At 41.1% G+C, this 19,817-nt stretch overlaps 1 protein-coding gene across 4 annotated transcripts in view; it reads left to right on the top strand.

Moving 5' to 3' along the window:
• pknox2 (pbx/knotted 1 homeobox 2) overlaps window positions 1-19,817 on the top strand; it is a 128,661-nt gene that overhangs the window by 81,771 nt on the left and 27,073 nt on the right. For all 4 annotated transcript variants that reach the window (XM_034232728.1, XM_034232730.1, XM_034232729.1 and 1 more), the window contains exon 4: window positions 15,236-15,407. In XM_034232728.1, coding sequence (XP_034088619.1) covers window positions 15,236-15,407 — 172 coding nt within the window. The remainder of the gene's footprint in view (window positions 1-15,235; window positions 15,408-19,817) is intronic.

Genomic DNA, 19,817 nt, shown 5'->3' with positions numbered 1-19,817 from the left:
GACATCATGACACAATTCCATCAGATTAATGATAAAAACCTAGAGGACATTATTCAACTTCTGAAATCCTCCTCTTGCTGCCTTGATATTATTCCAACAGGATTTTTCAAAGATGTTTTGCCTTGCATGGCCTCAGATCTACTTCATATAGTAAACAAATCTCTTCACTCAGGTATTTTTCCACAGGCCCTGAAAACTGCAGTCATTAAACCGCTCTTAAAAAAGAATAATCTAGATGCTTCAGTAATGAACAATTACAGGCCCATATCAAACCTGCCATTTCTAGATAAAATCATTGAAAAAGTTGTTTTTCAACAGTTGAGTAATTACTTTCATTTAAATAACTGTTTCGATGTGTTCCAGTCAGGCTTTCGTCCAAACCACAGCACTGAGACTGCTCTTGTAAAGGTCTTTAATGACATCCACTTAAACACAGACAGTGGCAGAACTTCAGTGTTAGTATTATTAGATCTCAGTGCTGCATTTGACACTGTTGACCACAACATATTACTAGACCGACTGGAAAACTGGGTGGGACTTTCGGAAACAGTTCTAAATTGGTTTGAATCCTACTTAAAGGACAGAAACAACTTTGTTTCTATAGGTAAATACAAATCTGAGTTGACAAATATGACATGTGGGGTACCTCAAGGCTCCATCTTGGGGCCTCTTCTCTTTAACATCTACATGCTACCACTGGCTCAGATAATGAAAAACTAAAAAATAAGTTACCATACCTATGCGGATGACACACATTTATGTACGTAACAATTTCACCAGGAGACTATGCTCCAATTCAAACACTGAGTAAGTGCATTGAACAAATCAATGACTGGATGTGTCAGAACTTTCTCCAATTAAACAAAGATAAAACTGAGGTAATGGTTTTTGGAGCCAAGGCAGAACGTATAAAAGTTAGCGCTGAGCTTCAGTCTGCAATGTTCAAAACAACAGATAAAGCCAGAAATCTAGGTGTAGTCATGGACTCTGACCTGAGTTTCAACAGTCACATTAAAACAGTTACTAAATCAGCCTACTATCACCTAAAGAATATATCTAGGATTAAAAGACTAATGTCACAGCAGGATTTGGAAAAACGTGTCCATGCTTTTATCTTCAGTAGACTCGACTACTGCAATGGTGTGTTTACAGGTCTCACTAAAAAATCTATTAGAAAGCTGCAGCTGATCCAGAACGCCGCTGCTCGAGTCCTCACTAACACTAAGAAAGTGGATCACATCACTCCTGTTCTGAAGTCTTTACACTGGCTTCCTGTGTGTCAAAGAATAGATTTAAAAATACTGCTGCTGGTTTATAAAGCTTTGAATGGTTTAGGCCCAAAATACATTTCTGACCTCCTGCTAAATGATGAACCATCCAGATCTCTCAGGTCTTCAGGGACTGGTCAACTTTCTGTCCCCAGAGTCAGAACTAAACATGGTAAAGCAGCGTTCAGTTATTATGCTCCAAATATCTGGAACAAACTCCCAGAAACCTGCGGGTCCGCTGCAACTCTTACTACTTTTAAATCCAGACTAAAGACTTTTCTTTTTGCCGCTGCTTTTAATTGAACTATTCATATCTTAGACTGCACTGTAACTTTTAACTTGTATTTTTTCTTTTAATGTTTATTTTATTATCTTTTCTTTTTAATGACTGATTTTAAATGCCATTTTCTTAATGTCTTTCGTTTTTTGTAAAGCACTTTGAATTGCCTTGTGTTGAAAGGTGCTATATAAATAAACTTGCCTTGCCTTGCCTTACAGAAGGTCCAGTTGTGATAGACACGGTTCGCCACTGATATGTAAGCATGATGAAATATAGATTACATGTTTCCATGTCACATTAACTAACACGAAAACACAATAAGCCTCCATTGAGAATATGCTGAGCTGAAAACAAATAACCTTTTGCAATTTACTATGAAAAAACACATGTCCTACTGGAAGGCTTTAACATGAAGCCATTCATGTTCATATTCATATAGAGTGCATGGGGAAAGATGGGAACTATTATCCAGCTAGTGATATATTTTAAAGAACAATCTGAAATATGTAATGTAAAAGATGCCTTCACCGAAAACAAAAGTTTTTCACAATAAAACAATGTATCATGTCATTATGCCTAATATTTGTCGTTATTGTTATACAAACAGTAACAAAAAACTCAAATATATTTCCAGATCAATATCAGTTTAGAGCTGTCAAAATCAGAACAGGACTTGCGTTACCAGCCTGCAATATATCTTTAATTAAACTGTATAGATCAGTGCTTGTCAAGTGTTCTCGAAGATGAAAACTGCAATGTCTCTTTAGTACGGAGGCCAAAAGGTGCCAATGCGTGACACGGCCCAAATCACTTCCATAGGAGAAATGCCATGCAGCTCAAGAAACGATGCAAATACAAAAACACAAAGGCTCAAAAACCCATACAGATGAAGAAAAAACCTTCATCAGCTGGACAACACGTGCAGCATTTAGAAAACATTCACCAACTTGAGGAAACATGTGCAGCGTTTACAAAAAGTGCTCCATAAACAAAATGCTGCAAGATGCGCTAAAAACAACGGAACCTGTGCCCTGTAGACGAAGCCAGTTCAACAGACCCTGGATATATTTGAGTTATCTTAACTAACCCTAACAAACAAGATCTCGCTAAGCGGTCCTACGACGCTGGTCATCAACTCGGTAAATCAACCAGGGTTTCTCTGTCCGGCTGAGAGCGCGTTCACATGAAAGGGGCGGGGTTAGCAACATTTGACCAATCACAAACATGGAGAAGCGTGCTGACAACGCAGCGTCATACTTCATTAATGAAGAGTCAACTATTATGTTAGAAAATTAAATAATTTAATTTAAGTTAAACTTTAAACATCCATGACTTAAACACAAAATCCATGATAAAGGCAACATAGTTGCAGCTGCAAAGAGCAGGAAGAACAACAAATAATGACTGTGTGAGTGTGTAAATTAACAGGTTTATAATATCACTGCCACTATGACACGAGTGGATCAGACCTTAATTATATTTGAGTGTTTCGTTAACGATCCTGAGTCGTGGCTGATCGTGTTGCTGTGGTCCTGAGTCCTGGAATGCGAGCCCTGGATCCTGAGTCGTGGCTGTGCCTGTTACTGTAGTCCTGGATCCTGCATCCTGAGTCCTGAGTCCTGGATCCTGAGTCCTGATCCCGCATCCTGCATGCTGAGTCCTGCATCCTGAGTCCTGGATCCTGAGTCCTGGATCCTGAGTCCTGGATCCTGCATCCTGAGTCCTGCATCCTGAGTCCTAGATCCTGGATCCTGAGTCCTGGATCCTGGATCCTAGATCCTGGATCCTAGATCCTGGATCCTAGATCCTGGATCCTGGATCCTGAGTCCTGGACTTCGAGTCGTGGCTGAACCTGTCTCTGCGGTCCTGCCTGACTCTCATCATACTACTTCCCTGATGGCTCCCACAGGACTGTTGACATCCTCGTGGATTCATCTTCTTATTATAGACACATGCATTTCCAAACATTTGGACTACCTACGCTGTAAAATGTATTATCTCTTCGATTTACACACGGCATTTATTGCACGTCTGTCCGTCCTGGGAGAGGGATCTCTCCTCTGTTGCTCTCCCTGAGGTTTCTCCCATGTTCCCCTTTAAACTGTGGGGTTTTCTCTGGAAGTTTTTCCTTGTACGATGTGAGGGTCTGAGGACAGAGGGTGTCGTATTGTCATACTGATATTCTATACAAACTGTGAAGACCAAATGTAACATTTGTGATATTGGGCTATATAAATAAACATTGATTGATTGATTAATCTGTTGTTTTAAATAACAATTCTGCATACAGTATGCGGCACTGTACACGACTCCACTGTAAGTGCACGACTCCCTGTAAGTACATGACTCCACTGTAAGTGCACGACTCCCTGTAAGTACATGACTCCACTGTAAGTGCACGACTCCCTGTAAGTGCACGACTCCACTGTAAGTGCACGACTCCCTGTAAGTGCACGACTCCACTGTAAGTGCACGACTCCCTGTAAGTACACGACTCCACTGTAAGTGCAAGACTCCCTGTAAGTGCACGACTCCCCTGTAAGTGCACGACTCCCGGTAAGTACACGACTCCACTGTAAGTGCACGACTCCCTGTAAGTACACGACTCCACTGTAAGTGCACGACTCCACTGTAAGTACACGACTCCACTGTAAGTGCACGACTCCCTGTAAGTGCACGACTCCACTGTAAGTGCCCGACTCCCTGTAAGTGCACGACTCCACTGTAAGTGCACGACTCCCTCATTTCATTTCAAACCTTTATTTATACAGATAAATCCCATTGAGATCATTGATCTCTTTTTCAAGGGAGACCTGCTCAAGTAGTTCTACATGAAACATAAAAACATAAATAGAACAACAAAAGGACATCATACAGCATAATTTACATAATTATCCACATAAACAGGTACCAATAGCTTCTGATTGACTAGCATCCAACCGAGCTTTAAAAACATTTAGTGGCACCAGATTGTTCAGTTTCCATTTAATTTGCAGACTATTCCAAGACAGAGGAGCTGCGCATCTAAAAGCTGTCTCCCCTAAGACAGTCCTAGCAGTTGGCACATTTAATAAAACCACAGCATGCGATCTCAGGCAGTAGCCACTTACAATTCTCCGTGAGATCATGGAGCAGATATAAGATGGAAGTTTCCCTAACATGGCTTTGTATATAAAAATGTACCAGTGACTGAGCCTCCGTACAGTTAGTGAAAGCAAACCAGCCCTTGCATACAAGGTACAGTGATGGGTTAATGGTTTACAGTTTGTCACAAATCTCAGTGCGCTGTGATACGCAGCATCTAACTTGACCAGGCAATTGGCAGGTGCATTCATATACATCAGATCACCATAGTCCAGCACAGGTCAAAAGGTCACAGAGCCTTTTCCTGGCCTCAAGCGAGAAACAGGACTTGTTCCTGTAGAAGAAACCTAGCCTAACCCTCAGCTTTTTAAGCAGGTTATTGACATGAAGTTTAAAAGTGAGACAATCATCAAGCCAGATACCAAGGTATTTGTAACAGGCAACAACTTCAAGTTTTATTCCTTGCGTAGTTACAATATCTAAAACAGGCTCTGGTGTCTTTTTAGCTTTAGAAAAGAGCATTACCTTGGTTTTCTCAACATTTAAAAGAAGCTTTAGTTCAGAGAGCTGAGTCTGAATAATGTTAAAAACAGCCTGTAATTTAACACCAGCATCCTGAATGGAGGGACCTGCACAGTACATCACGGTATCATCCGCATAAAAATGTAAAGTAGCTTCATCCACATGTTCACCTAAACTGTTGATGTATATAGAGAATAAAAGTGGACCTAAAACAGAACCTTGGGGAACACCATTTGCAATGTTCAACCACTCAGAAGACAGCCCATCAAAGTGAACACATTGGGACCTTTCAGAGAGGTAGTTTACAAACCGCCCCACTGCATGGCTGGACATGCCTATACTGGCTAGCCTCTGCTTTAAAATGTGATGATCGACGGTGTCAAACGCTTTGGACAGGTCAATAAATAGAGCTGCACAACTCTGCTTATTATCTAAAATACTCGTAATATCATTCGCCACTTTCATTGTGGCAGTGATGGTGCTGTGTTGCTTTCTGAAGCCTGACTCTTGTTTAGACAGGATGTCATTTGTACATAAAAACACCTTTACATGTTCACTCACTAAGCGTTCAAGAACCTTAGCCAGAACTGACAACTTAGAGATTGGCCTATAGTTATTTAATAAGGTGGCCTCCCCTCCTTTTAGCAAAGGCAGGACATACGCTGACTTCCACAATTTTGGAATTGTGTTAGTGCTGAGGGAGAGGTTAAAAAGAGTAGTGAGAGGTGGAGCAATAAAATCTGCAGCTATCTTTAAAAAGAAAGGTTCTATGTTGTCCGGGCCGGCCGGTTTCTTAGGATCTAACTTGGTTAAAGCTTCACGAACAACATCAACAGTAAAAGGGGTAAAACTAAAAGGGTTTTCCAACACACGTTTTTCAGAGTCACCGACTGTAGTGTTCACAGAAGCAGATTTAGTGACAGAATCAAATAGAGAACCACAGGACATAAAATGCTCATTAAAGCAATTTAGCATAGTAGCCCTGTCCGACATAGTGCCAGATGCTGCGGTAAGGCACGGAGGTAGCTCATTACGGATATCGCCGGTGGATAACAATTTAATGGCTTTCCAAAATTATCCAGGATTATTCAGATTCTTTGTGGTTACTGACAGATAGTACTTTGATTTAGCACTTTTGATATGAGAAGTGAAGCTATTCCTTAGCTGCCTAAAATGCAGCCATTCTACCTCTGAGCCTGATTTCCTAGCCTTTGCCCAGGCCTTGTTTCTCTCATGAAGGAGAATAGATAATTCAGCAGAAAACCAAGGATTGTCTCGTCCCTTTACTCTAAATTTACGCAGGGGTGCATGTCTATCAATGATCTCCATAAAACCAAGATAAAAATAAGACCATGCGGTTTCTACATCAGCACACAGATCAATTTTACCCGAATCAAAATCAAACAGATCATGCATAAAACCCTGCTCAACAAAATGTTTTTTGTCTCTCTTAATGATAATGCGAAGTTTAACCTTTTGGACCTTAGTGTCCCTAATTGTGGCTACAACACAGTGATCACTCAGATCATTTGCAAATACTCCCACAGATGAATATTTATGGGGAACATTAGTTAAAATGAGATCAATTAGGGAGGATTTATTAGGGGACTTAATATTAGGACGATTAGGACTGTCCACAATCTGAGTAACATTTAAAGAGATACAAAGGTTTTTAAAATCCTCTGACACTGCAGTTAACCAGTTCCAGTTAAAATCTCCAAGTAGCACTAATTCCTTGTAGTCTAGTTGTGATAAAAGATTTGCTAGTGAAGACAAGGAGTCTTTGACAGCTGAGGGGGGTCTGTAACAACTCACTACCATGACCTGTTGACCCTTTGCCACAATTCAAATTGCTTACTGATCGATTTGGAAACTAATGTGGTTACACTGAACTTATTCTTAACATAAATGGCAACGCCACCACCTTTATTAGGCCGGTCGGTACGATACACATTAAAACCATTTAAGGCAATGTCAGAGGCCAAAATAGATTTGTTTAGCCATGTTTCTGATAAGACAATGACGTCAGCGTCAGTCGAGCTCGCCCAAATATGGACAAAATCTAGTTTACCTAACAGACTGCGCACATTCAAGTGGATGAAACCCAACCCAGACCTAGCTTTAAAATCAGCAGGAGTAGCGATCTGACTACTACTACTGGGCGGACCAGGGTTAGGTTGTACATTTCCTGACAGTAATAACAACAAAAAAAACAGGCATCTTTTCCTCTTAAACGACACACATACATTGTCATCTTCTCTAGAATCACCAGCAAAGTCTGTGAAAGTGTGATTAGAGCTTAAGAAGCAGTCCTGAAGAACCATCATAGCAGGCAAACAAAAAAGACAAACATATTTTGTCGAGCAGATTGTCCGCGACAAGGCAACCGGCAATTGTTTGTGCAGCACATCTGAACCTCTGCAGGGGATGCCCACCGCGGGTAGCAGAACAGACCCGAATCCAGTAGACCTCTGAGGATTACTAGAGATCTTCCCACAGTCCAAAACAAAGCACTCTGCAAGTGCACGACTCCACTGTAAGTGCACGGCAAGATCGGGCTCAAGAAGCTGACACAGATAAGTGAATATATGATGCGATAATGATAAGTGCGACACGTCGGCGTCTGCACTCACAGTGCTGACTGAACGCAGCTCTGATATACTTTGCTCCGGTTATTTATGTGTTGGCAGATACTTAAAGGGAACCTATCATACAAAATGCACTCTTGTACGTCTTTTATACATGAATATGTGTCCCCGGTGTGTCAGGGAACTCACCAAGTGTCAGAAAACACAACCCTCTCTCTTTTCCTCTATACCCAAATCTCTAAAAAAGGGGCTGGAACGGATCTGATACAGACTGATCCAGATTTGAATTATTTTCTACGTTACAAAAGTGGTGCTCCACCTAGTGGTTAATTATCCTCCTATCAGGGGAATGTGGGGTTGGGCCACGGCCGGCCATTGCCGCTCGAAAGCGCTGGAGACGCTGTAATACATATGGAAGCTATTCAGTATTTTTCCCATTTATTTAATGTATTTATTTGTTATTTTGTAGAATTAATTAATTTACAGCCATATTATTTAAGTTAAGTTGTGTTCCAGCTAAAATGCTTTTATTTTGAAGGTGATGGGTCAATTTGGGCACACAGCTGGGTTTATTTAAGTCAATCAGGGCACAGCAGCAGTCAGTGGGCACCGGGAAGGTCTATGGTTTTCTCCCAGTATCAGGGCTGAGTTCAGCAAACATTTCAACACCTTTTGCTGTATTGTTCTTGCCAAGGTGAAGCTAATAAATACCACAAAAACGTTGATGCCTTGTCTGGACAATGGACTCATTACCAACTTATGATCTGCATAAGATCCACTATACCTGGTGCATCAGTGGCCTTTTGAAGTTGTATTGTTGTTGACAAATAGCCACTACAGTACATATGCCAGGCCTGTAAGTGGCGCTGTAGTCTGCCACAAAAGCAGCGAAGAAGACTTCCCTTGCATGGTTGCCATGATTGCCCTTCTGCTTATTCTCCGCTGTGGCTCTTTTTCTCCCTCCCCGAGGCAAGCGTTTGCTCCTGCTTTAAAACAAATGAATAATGACTCTATATGTAAGGGATAATGTGCAGCGATGCAGTCATTATGGGGAAAAGAACACCGACAGGCCGATCAGGAGCCCGACGCGAAGCGGAGGGATCTAGATCGGCATGAAGGCACATTATGCAATGTGCACATTTCCCCGCTTATTACATGGCCACATTCTCAACAAAGTAACGACATGACTCCCAATATTAATTTAAATGCTTTTATGGATTTAGAAAATGATTTTATTGATTTCAATTGATGCATCCGCTAAGAAAAATAGTCCGTTGTTACTGTTTGAACTAATGTAGCAATGGCAGGAACTGCTTCGATAGTGTTTTTGAGGAGCTTTTTGATTACAGATTTGAAAACATCGTTGCTTGCTTTAAAAGTAGCACAATTCATTATGTCAAACCTTGGAAAGTATCTAGATATCGCTGCCCTAATGACAAAGGAACTGGCAACTGAATATGTGTCGCCGTTTGATGTCTATGTCTGGACCGCTGCGTAAAAAGGAGGGTTTCTGCCCCGTTACTTCTCTTCTTACTTCTATAAGAATAAAACACAGAGGACTGAGGTCTCTTTTTCTCCCCCTCTTCTGAAAGCCCAGCAGCTGATCTCAAAGCACGCTCTCCTCTCCTGCAGGGGGGCGTGGTCAGCTGCAGCTCACAGAATCAGCCCCCTGCATAAACAGCGCTGGAAAGAGCAAATAGAGCGAAATGAGGCATGGCTAAAATGCAGGATCTTTTTGGTATTTTGAAAAAAAAACTATATTTATATACTTTATATAGGTATGGCCCTACAATATATTGTTCAAATATAGCATGATATGTCCCCTTTAAGTAAAGTCATAATAGTCAGATCGTTCTGAAGATAGACAGGGATATTCTATTCATTTGATTTCCTAACTTTTTCACCTGTGGAGAATTTATTTTTCTTTAAAATGTAAGACATTCTGCGCTCACCTTTACCTGTCCCTTTTGTTTTATTTTAACCTCACCTATTTGTGTTTTGAAGTCTGCCATTCACAGGCAGTTATATATTTACCTTCCAACAAAGCTGTACTGTACTCTCTAGCTCTACCCAAAATCCCCCTGGGTATCAGGCCCTGCGGAGCCACATCTCCTTGGCAGTGTGTCTGTGTGATGTTCATAAAGCAACACACAGCTCAAACAAAGTGCTGTTGTGTTGAGACTGACATGTGTTATTCCTCCTGTGTATGGATGATCCAACTGTATTGAGTTAACTAGTAGTGATGACAATGTGAGACTCCATATGCAGAGCTGAGAGTCACCCTGTTTGCTCTCATTTATAGTACCCTCCTCTCCCTCACCTGGATACTCCCCCCCCCACCCCCCATTTATGTTTAATATTCCTGCCACGTCTGGCTGGGGGAGCGGCATTACATTGGGATCAGGCAGATTAGAGTATAATATAGACGACTATTAAAGTCTGCAAATGAGAGACATGGGTTAGAGCATGGTTAGAGCCTGAGTGGGGGGGGGGGGGTCAGTCTGCCTCCATGTCACTGCAACACACACTCACAAAACACACATTCTGCATACACACCTACATGTCCACAACAATGATACAGTTTGACATAAAACAGAGATAAACATGTGATATTATCTTTAAGCAACAACTACCAATAAGAACAGTCAGTTATAATACATTTTGTTCAATTTATTTAACCTGTATTTATCTTTATGTTTTATGTTTTCATCTTGGTTAGGATTCTCATTAGCATTATCACTAGCATCGGCTATTCTACCTGGGGTCCACACACACACACAGTCGAACATACGTTTAGCCACATACACACATCAGACATAAACTACTCACCTCATGATATTACCAATCTAAAAAATAATAAAACAAAAAGATCATCCTTTCAAGCCAAACACCGGATTATCAATTAGACCATTTTGAGGAATTATGAACACACTTCTACTACAAATGAATAGTAATTCAAGACAGACTTAAGTCATTGTCTGAAATGACCTCAAATGTATATTTATGTATTCATATTACACTCCAAGAGAATGCAGTGCTTTCACCCTGGTTCGCACTTAGTTTCCACCATAACACATGGTTCATGTACATTCACACAGATACAGTTCAATTATAGTTTTTGCATACACTCATCCAGGAGGGACATTTACCCAAAGCAGTCTAGAGTCTAGACATACTCATAGTAGCTACATAACATTATACATAAAGTATTTAGCTTTTATAATAATAGTTTGATTCACTGTGATAGCTCTGGTGTGCAAACTCACTAACTACTGTACAAACGTACCAACATACAAAATCATGCAGCACTCTACTGATCATTGTGTTTATTTATCTCTGTGACAATATATAGAATTATAATATATATAATAGTAGTTATCCATTTAATTGTAATAGTACAATTGTAATAGTACAATTAAATGAATAACCATGAGTACTGGTAACCGAACGCATCCCAAACATTTTCTTTTCCCAGAGATATTTATTGTTGAACACATTCTATGACATTGACAAGGACTTGTATTTCAAGGTCTTGTATTTGAAATCCTGAAATCTTTAGGAATAATAACCTTCTGCTTTTTTGCTGTTGTAAATGTTAAAAACTTCAGTTTGAAACTGGGCTTCCTTGTAGCATGAGTATACCCCGGTACAGCTAACGCCACTGGCTGTGGAAATAATGAAATGTGCCTCTAGTAAGCAGCTTACAGGGGTTATATAATACACTGCCAAGAGTCCTTATCATAATTCATTTGGCTGCAACATATTTTCTTTTGGGTTTTCCTTTAAGTCAAAGGTAACACACAGGGCAGAGTGTGAGAGGATGGAAGAGGCATAGTGCAGAAAGAGAGTCGGCATGTCATAAGAACATTGAGTGTTAAATGTAGGTCTTTGCGTCAAAAGAATGCATCTATTCCCAGGCAGTCTGTTTAGGTTTGATTTCTTCCAAGTGGAAATGCTCAATAATCTGGCATGTACCCACACAGCTCAGTGTGGGCCACTGCCTTGTGTATCTGCAGATCTTAGAGTGACATTCCCTATGTCAGGCAGATGGTAACATTGTAGGTGACACTGAAGCGCAGTCACTGGACCATATCCTATCCACTTTAAGATCTGGCTGAACCTTGTCCGTATGTTCAGCATGTCCTTTAGGGAATGTCACGGAGCTGCCATGCTATTAACGGTACAGTGGGGGGGGGGACTTTTATGACTTGAGTTTTTCTATTCAGTTGCTCTATTGAGAGTTCACTACAATACGATACGATGATACTTTATTGTCAGCTCAAGTCTGAACATGTTGTTGCTTCACAGCAGCTCCATTTACAGCATCACCAAGGCAAACATTGAGACAAGAAACAGACATTCAACATAACATTACATCACAATGTGTTCAAGACCCTTTAACGTACTCTTGTTTTCGGATTAAACTTCGTGCTTCATTTTAAGAATGACAGATGCACAAAAGAAGGCTTCACTCTTACCTATGTTATCAATGCGTGTTTACATTTTGTCCATTAACATGGACAAAGTATTGCATGTGCATAGCATAACTATTATTTTTAAAGGACATAAAGTGTGTTAAACAAGCTGTTCTAATAAACTGTTCATAATGAACCTTAATTAGTAGGTAACTCACATTAGTGTGAGTTAGGACTACACGCTCAGGTGACTCAATGTAAAGAGCGACAGAGTGGATGTAGGGAGGAGGTCAGGGTGGGGGTCACACTAACACAGGACTCTCAGCCAGGAGACTGCTGTATGTGTCTCCTCTGAAACCAAAAGTCACAGTCCGAAATCAGTTGACTTTTGTAAAATGTCATTACGTATTTCATATAATTAACTAATTGCAAGTACTTATATTAAACATTTTTCCCAATCCATAATGTTAAACCAGACCAAGTTGTTGTTATTTGACAAACTGCTGATGGAGCAGTTTAACTTCTGTTAGACAGCTATATGCCATACATGTTTGCATACATTCACAGTAAATATTTATTCAGTATGATAGCTGTCTAACAGAAAATCCATTTCTCACTTATTCTGACAATGTACTTAACCCCAAATAAAAGAACCCAATACAAAGAGTTGTTAAATAATAGTGAAGTCACGTTGTAATAACTATAACTCATCTGTCTCGAGTTTTATTTTTGAGCTTTGCCAAAAGCCACTGTATCAAGTGTCCTACTTGGGTTGCCGTCCGGAGTTGTCCAATATGGCGGACCATCTCGCACATGCGCAGTACAGATCGGGCAGGGGACAGATCGGGTAGTGACCATGCCCCCAGGAAGTGCGCCGGAGTCTGATGAGAATATTCGTTGTGGCCAAACGGCGGTACTACACTTCCGTTTGGTTGCCAGGCCCGGAAATACTTTTTCCCATTGACTTACATTGGGAAAGAGTGGTCTGTAAATCGTTGGATCATTTTTTTTAAACTAAATAAACAACCCAGTATGAACATTTGTATAGACCTTATTAAAAACATTCGTTCCTCAAGTTGTAAAAATGTGCTAATAACGTTATTCTGAGAGTTATTTCCCTCTGCATTATGAACGCGCATCTAACCCACGGGACCGCGCCGCCCGGCACGTTCATGTTACGTGTTCTGCACTACATGCGTTTGTCTTTACCATGCACAATAAGAACGGACCATATCGCCTTACTGCCATCCCACGGAGCTGTAATAATGGATATATTGCACATGTTTGCTGTAATTCATCATTTGTAAAATATTATACTACATGGGCTGTATGATGTAAATCTTGTACCGTAAATGTTGTATTAAATAAAGTTAATATTGCCGACATTAGATTAATGTCCCTGTAGCTTATTATTGCATTAAGAAGCTTATTGCACTGTGTATATATATATATACAGTGCAATCATTCTTTCATGCTAAATGAAGCTCTGTTGGATATCACTAGATCCTGTTACAGCGTAATATAAGTACATAACGATTGATGTGTACATTAGCATAATTACTAGCTAGCTGCTAACTGCCGCCTCGTTAATATCAAATCCATCATAATAACAATCCATTACCATGCTGTCATGAACGCGCGGTGCTGTTACGTGTACGCAAATTGACGTGCTTGATGTGAACGAGCATTTTGGTTACAGTTGAGCATGCGCTATGAGCGCACATACGGGTACTTCTCAGGCATGCCGGGTAATCTGTGACGTTTCGCTCTCTCAATAGTTGGGCCATTTTATCATCATGCGCTAATGAGCAACTCTCATAGGAATGAATGAGGCCCCGCCTCCCACGCTGTATCCAGTTCTTATTATACATCCATGGTAGTGACAGAGGGAAGAGGCTGTGTGAATGACTTTACATTGTGGATAAGGGTGGATAGCCCCCATTGTTCTGTGTGTCAAAATGAAAGACAGCCCACACACCTATCAATCATCAAACCGTGGGGTCTTATTTAATTACGTGTTGATTTCTATCAACACGTAATGTTGTATCGATGTATATAGAGATGTACTACAGCAAAAGTATTCTCCGTCGGGACTTCCTGTGGGCTCACTTGCGCCCCCTTCAGTGTGGCAGAGCTTATGGCTGCCTCCCCTGGTGCTTTTTTCATTGCCGTTGTATGATGAGACCAGCGAGCCTAAATATCATATATACGTGAAATAAGTTATTTAGAGACTATGGATGGCGAGGATAAATGTAATAAAGGGATCTACAAACATTACATTGGTGACATACAGTGAGATGGTGCAGGCATGCGCTTAGGGCCCGCTTTCCAGCCAGTTTCTGTGGGGTGACGCATTCTGAGGTGAGGCAGAGCTCATCTGTGCCTCACCTCACCCCACAGTAACTGGCTTGAGCGCGCTCACAAAATAAGTGCCCGGTTAAATTAGTGCCACGCTCCAGCCAGTTACTGTGGGCTTACGTGAGGCAGAGCACGTCCCTGCCTCACTCCTCATCGCTCCCATGTAGTTGTAGCGGAGCTCGGCCAATTTGCTGATTTTGAATATAAAAAGCGATTGGAATCATACATAAATCACATTTACAACACAGATCAGTGGAGACATTTTATTATTATTACTATTTAGTTTTTTTTGTAGTTGTTTTTCCGTTACATTGGAGTATGACAGGTGAGGCTCTGCCTCCCCTGCCTGCACGTCGCTGGCTGTAGCCTACCCCAGCCATACCCTGGCGCCGCCATTGTCTGTAGGTAACTCCAACTGAGATAAAGTAGAACACCTACAATGCATTTATAACGTTCTCTTGAAACAGTGAAATTAAGATTTTGGAGCTTTGGTCAGGGCTTGATGCACAGGTTGGTTTAAAGCAATAATATGAATAGCATTGCTTTATAGCCTAATACAGTTACTGTATGTGAAATCTGTTGACACAATACATTTAATTAAGGTCAACGTTTCCGTTTTTTCAGTGTATAATACAGAATCAATAATATAGAAAAATGAAATAAGATCAAAGACAACATTTTACATTTCCATATAACGTGTGTCTGTCTGTCTCTCCGCAGACATCCGTTGTTCCCCCTGCTGGCGCTGCTGTTTGAGAAGTGTGAGCAGGCCACACAGGGCTCTGAATGCATCACCTCCGCCAGCTTTGATGTGGACATTGAAAACTTTGTGCATCAGCAGGAGCGAGAACACAAACCTTTCTTCAGTGAGGATCCAGAGCTGGACAACCTGGTGAGCTACACCCGTGATATTAACTCCAACTGAGCTTCAGTGACTGTGGTTTTTGATTCTTTTGTGATTTAATGTTTTAGCCAAAGCTTTCTTATAGTTAGTTACTTTAGACAATCTGGTGAACTTGAATGAGGTATATGAAAATAAAAATAAATAAAGCTGCAAATCAGAATCTGAAATATTTATGCCGAGGGAATGATAGTTTCTCCATTTTACATTTGAAAATGAATTCAATAAAACATACATAAAAAATTAAGAAATAGAATAAGAAAATAGATAAAAATACGAAGCTAAACTATTTGCAATATAAAGATACAATTAAAATAAAGGTATATCTATACCAGGGCTCTCCAACACGTCGATCGCGAGCTACCGGTAGCTCGCGGGCAGCTTTTCAGTAGCTCGCCGGCGCCGCTCGATTATAGCGTAGTAAGGTTGCTTCTTGATTTTTCGGCCGCGGCTGGACAATAAAGTTTTTTTATTTTAGAATTGTTTCTGTCACACGAATATCAAATTGGTCGGTGATGCAGAGATCAAGGAACAGACGTGACAGCGGCACAGCGACACCACACACGGAGCAGTCTGCTTTCTCCAGCAACACCAACACTCACTCCCTAAGCGTCCAGGAGCGACGTTTGGTCAGTGTCCGTGGCGTCCAGTTGTGACGCTCCTAGGCTCCTTCAGCTTCATAAAGGGACGCAAATAGCTTTCAACTGATTGCAATGTATTCCCATCTGCGGCGGGATTTGATGCTCATGGAAGCACGGCATTCGTTTGTGTCGGCTGCCCTTAAAGGCAATATGAGCGTCCATTCCCATTGGATAACGGAGAATTGTACACCCGGAAGTAAGTATTCCTCTTACTGTCGATTGATTTTACAGTGATATCTGCACTACTCATCGACTAAAAAACACCAGATTATCCTTGTTAATTACACAACATTGATTGGTTTAAATTGTGTGCAATGCTTTTGTATTTTTCCCCTTCGATTCGGAGAAACAAATATTTTTTCGGAGTAAAGGATGGCAGAAGACACTACACTACCCAGAATCCCCAGCTATCGTTTGGACTACACCTTGTGCTCTGTTTGACAAACCCCGTTTTTTTTCACCATTCATTCCAATGGCTGGCGTCTATGTCACGTGATCTTCAAATGTCTCCCTGCAGAAAAAGAAAACATGGCCGAACTTCGTTTTATTCTCGGTGGAAAATGCCTATTTTAAAGTTAGTTTGGCCATTAAAATGCGTTTTGATGTCATTTGATGCGAGAAATATGAGTTGTTATTTCAGATTATGTGTGCAGTGGATGTACATGATCTTTAGTTTGCTAGTTATTACGAAGATTACTTCATGAAATCGCGACGTTTTCATTGTTACCAAGGTGGTTGCTAGGGACGCTGCTATCGATATTATTTCTGTTATGTTGTGTAACTGTTTAATGGTGTTATCTTTATTGCTACCCCCTTCCCCGTCAATGTATAGTGTTGGTCCACAGCGCAAACGTATTAGTTTAACAAAATCCGCATCTAAAGATAGCCTACGTTATTTTCCCCTGTGCAATTCCAGTCTCACATCTCACAGCACATCGTCATTAACAAATACCGGAAACAGACCAAAAACATTTAAAAAAAATAAATAATAATTTATTCCGAGTGTGCTTGCTTTTCTCTTTGAAAGTCATCACATAACGGCATGGTAATACACGGTTCGGCTGCATTAAATATTACATATCTGCCGTAGTTCTGTATTTATAGAGCCCTGATGAAAACGTGACGTGGATCATAAATATATCAGCCATTAAACAACATCTTATCAATCAATCAATCAATGTTTATTTATATAGCCCAATATCACAAATGTTACATTTGTCTCAGTGGACTTTACAGTTTGTACAAAATATCAGTATGACAATACGACACCCTCTGTCCTTAGACCCTCACATCGTACAAGGAAAAACTTCCGGAGAAACCCACAGTTTAAAGGGAAAAATGGGAGAAACCTCAGGGAGAGCAACAGAGGAGGGATCCCTCTCCCAGGACGGACAGACGTGCAATAGATGCCGTGTGTAAATTGAAAAGATAATACATTTGCAACATAGGTAGTCCAAATGTTTGGAAATGCATGTGTGTATAATAGGAAGATGAATCCACGAGGATATCCATCCAGGACCTATGATCCAGGACCACAGCCACGACTCAAGATCCAGGGCTCGCGATCCAGGACAGAGGAGCGCAGGATCATCCATGACTCCGGATCCCGGCGTATATAGACACCAAAAAGAAAGACATTTGGGGAAGCTGGGTTAATCGGAACATGAGAGTACACAGGTATAGACAGAGAGAAGGAAGAAGTAAGATGTCCCCCGACAAACTAAGCCTATATCAGCAAAACTAGGGGCTGGATCTAATCAGCCCTAACTATAAGCTTTATCAAAAAGGAAGGTCTTAAGCGCACTCTTAAAAACGGATAGGGTGTCTGCCGCCCGAACACAAACTGGAAGCTGATTCCACAAATGTGGAGCTTGATAAGAAAAGGCTCTGGCTCCCATTGTACTTTTAGAGACTCTAGGAACAACCAACAACCCTGCATTCTTGGAACGCAATGCCCTAGTACAGGGGTGGCCAACCCGCGGCTCTCGAGCCGCATGCGGCTCTTTGCCTAGTTTCATGCGGCTCTTCAGTTCATATCGCATTGTATAGCCTATGTGTGAGTTTGGGGGAGAGACACTGACTCCTGACTAGTGTTGCACGGTGTACCGATACTTGAAAGGTACCGCGATACCCTGCCGTTAAAAACGTTACGATTCCTCCGTTTCATTAGTATCGGTACTTTAAGAATGACGGGGGAAAGTAATCCGGTGAGAAAGCGCCGTTTTAATAAGAGCCGTGTGTGTTCAGCGCTCTGCTTCCACTCCCTGCACTGCAGTCGTGCCTGCAGTCCCGCCCCTCTCAAGCACACTCAAGTGCCTCCCCTCTCTCGTGCACGCGCTAGCTGCCAGAGCATGTGAGAAAACGAGAAGCATGGCTGCAAGTGGGAGTGCAACTGCCGCTGCGCCTCGGCTTGTTGACAAAAAAGACAACAGAAGCGACATTTGGAAGTATTTTAGCTATATCTCTGACAGTGAGGGCAAGCCTACGGACACCACGAGGCCTGTCTGTAAGAAATGTATTAATTGTATTTAATACAAATTATTGTCATTTATTTTTATTTATTGTTCTCATTGTTTAAAAGTTTGTGTTATGGTTCTGGTGTGAAATAAAGCACAATGAATTACATTTAATACGGTTTCCCTTTTTTTAAGAAAATAATCGGAATCGCAATTCTTGACTTGGTATCGAAACCAAAATGTTGGTACCGGTGACAACACTAGCTACTCCTGACTGTTAAAACTGATATTAGTAGTCTGTTAAGTATTGAATGCTGATAATTCTGACGTAATTTGGGCCGGTCAAAGTTGTTTGGGCTCGGATAAAATCGCTCCGTTACTTTCGTCCCGTGTTACTCTTCGTCCCGGCTCTCCCTACGTGTGTATGTGTGGTGTCAGGTGTCAGTATGAGAGGATGACAGCGCATCTAAATTTGATGTGGCCCAAGAGGCCAATCACAATAATACCTGCGATGCAGTGAACCAATTTGAGGGGGGGGGAAAACCTATCGTTGATTAAACACTATCCAGTGTTTCCCCTACCATTGTCTTGGAGGGGCGCTGCGCCCGCCAACAGAGCCCCCGCGCCCCCCCCTGAAATTCAAGGTGTTTAAAAAATATATATAATTTTTTTTTAATATATATAGCTTATAGCAACCAAATTCCAAATAATCTATAACTACTGTCACTTTCACATTGAACATGTGCTCTTTTATTAAATAAACTAAAACGCTTTCATTTTAAGGTTGTGAGTTTAGTGTTTTTTGACCCTAAGAAACACTGATGCATTAATCAATAACAATAATACACAGCTCCTCTCTCTGCTCCAGAGGATTAAAAAATATATATCCCAATGCCACAAAAATGCATCAGTGACGTGGTTGAAATCTTGTCTCCAGAAAAACAAAAAACTGAAACAAGCGGTATCAGTGACTGTGTGTTTGATGTGGCTCTTTGCAGAAACATAGAAAAAATGTGGCTCTTAACCTCTGACTGGTTGGCCAGCCCTGCCCTAGTAGGACAGTAGGGTATAATGAGTTCTTTAAGGTAAGATGGCGCCTGCCCATTAAGGGCTTTGTAGGCGAGAAGAATAATTTTAAATTCTATCCTGTGTTCTATAGGGAGCCAGTGTAAGGCAGCCAGAACAGGAGTAATGTGGTCCCTTTTCCTAACTCTGGTTAGTACACGAGCTGCAGCATTTTGAATCAGCTGAAGCGACTTGACTGACTTCTTGGTACACCCTGATAATAAAGAGTTAAATAATCA

The sequence above is a fragment of the Gymnodraco acuticeps genome, unplaced genomic scaffold, assembly GCF_902827175.1.
Source record: "Gymnodraco acuticeps unplaced genomic scaffold, fGymAcu1.1, whole genome shotgun sequence".
In the NCBI taxonomy this organism is placed as follows: Eukaryota; Metazoa; Chordata; class Actinopteri; order Perciformes; family Bathydraconidae; genus Gymnodraco; species Gymnodraco acuticeps.
This window is presented reverse-complemented; position numbering and strand designations above follow the sequence as displayed.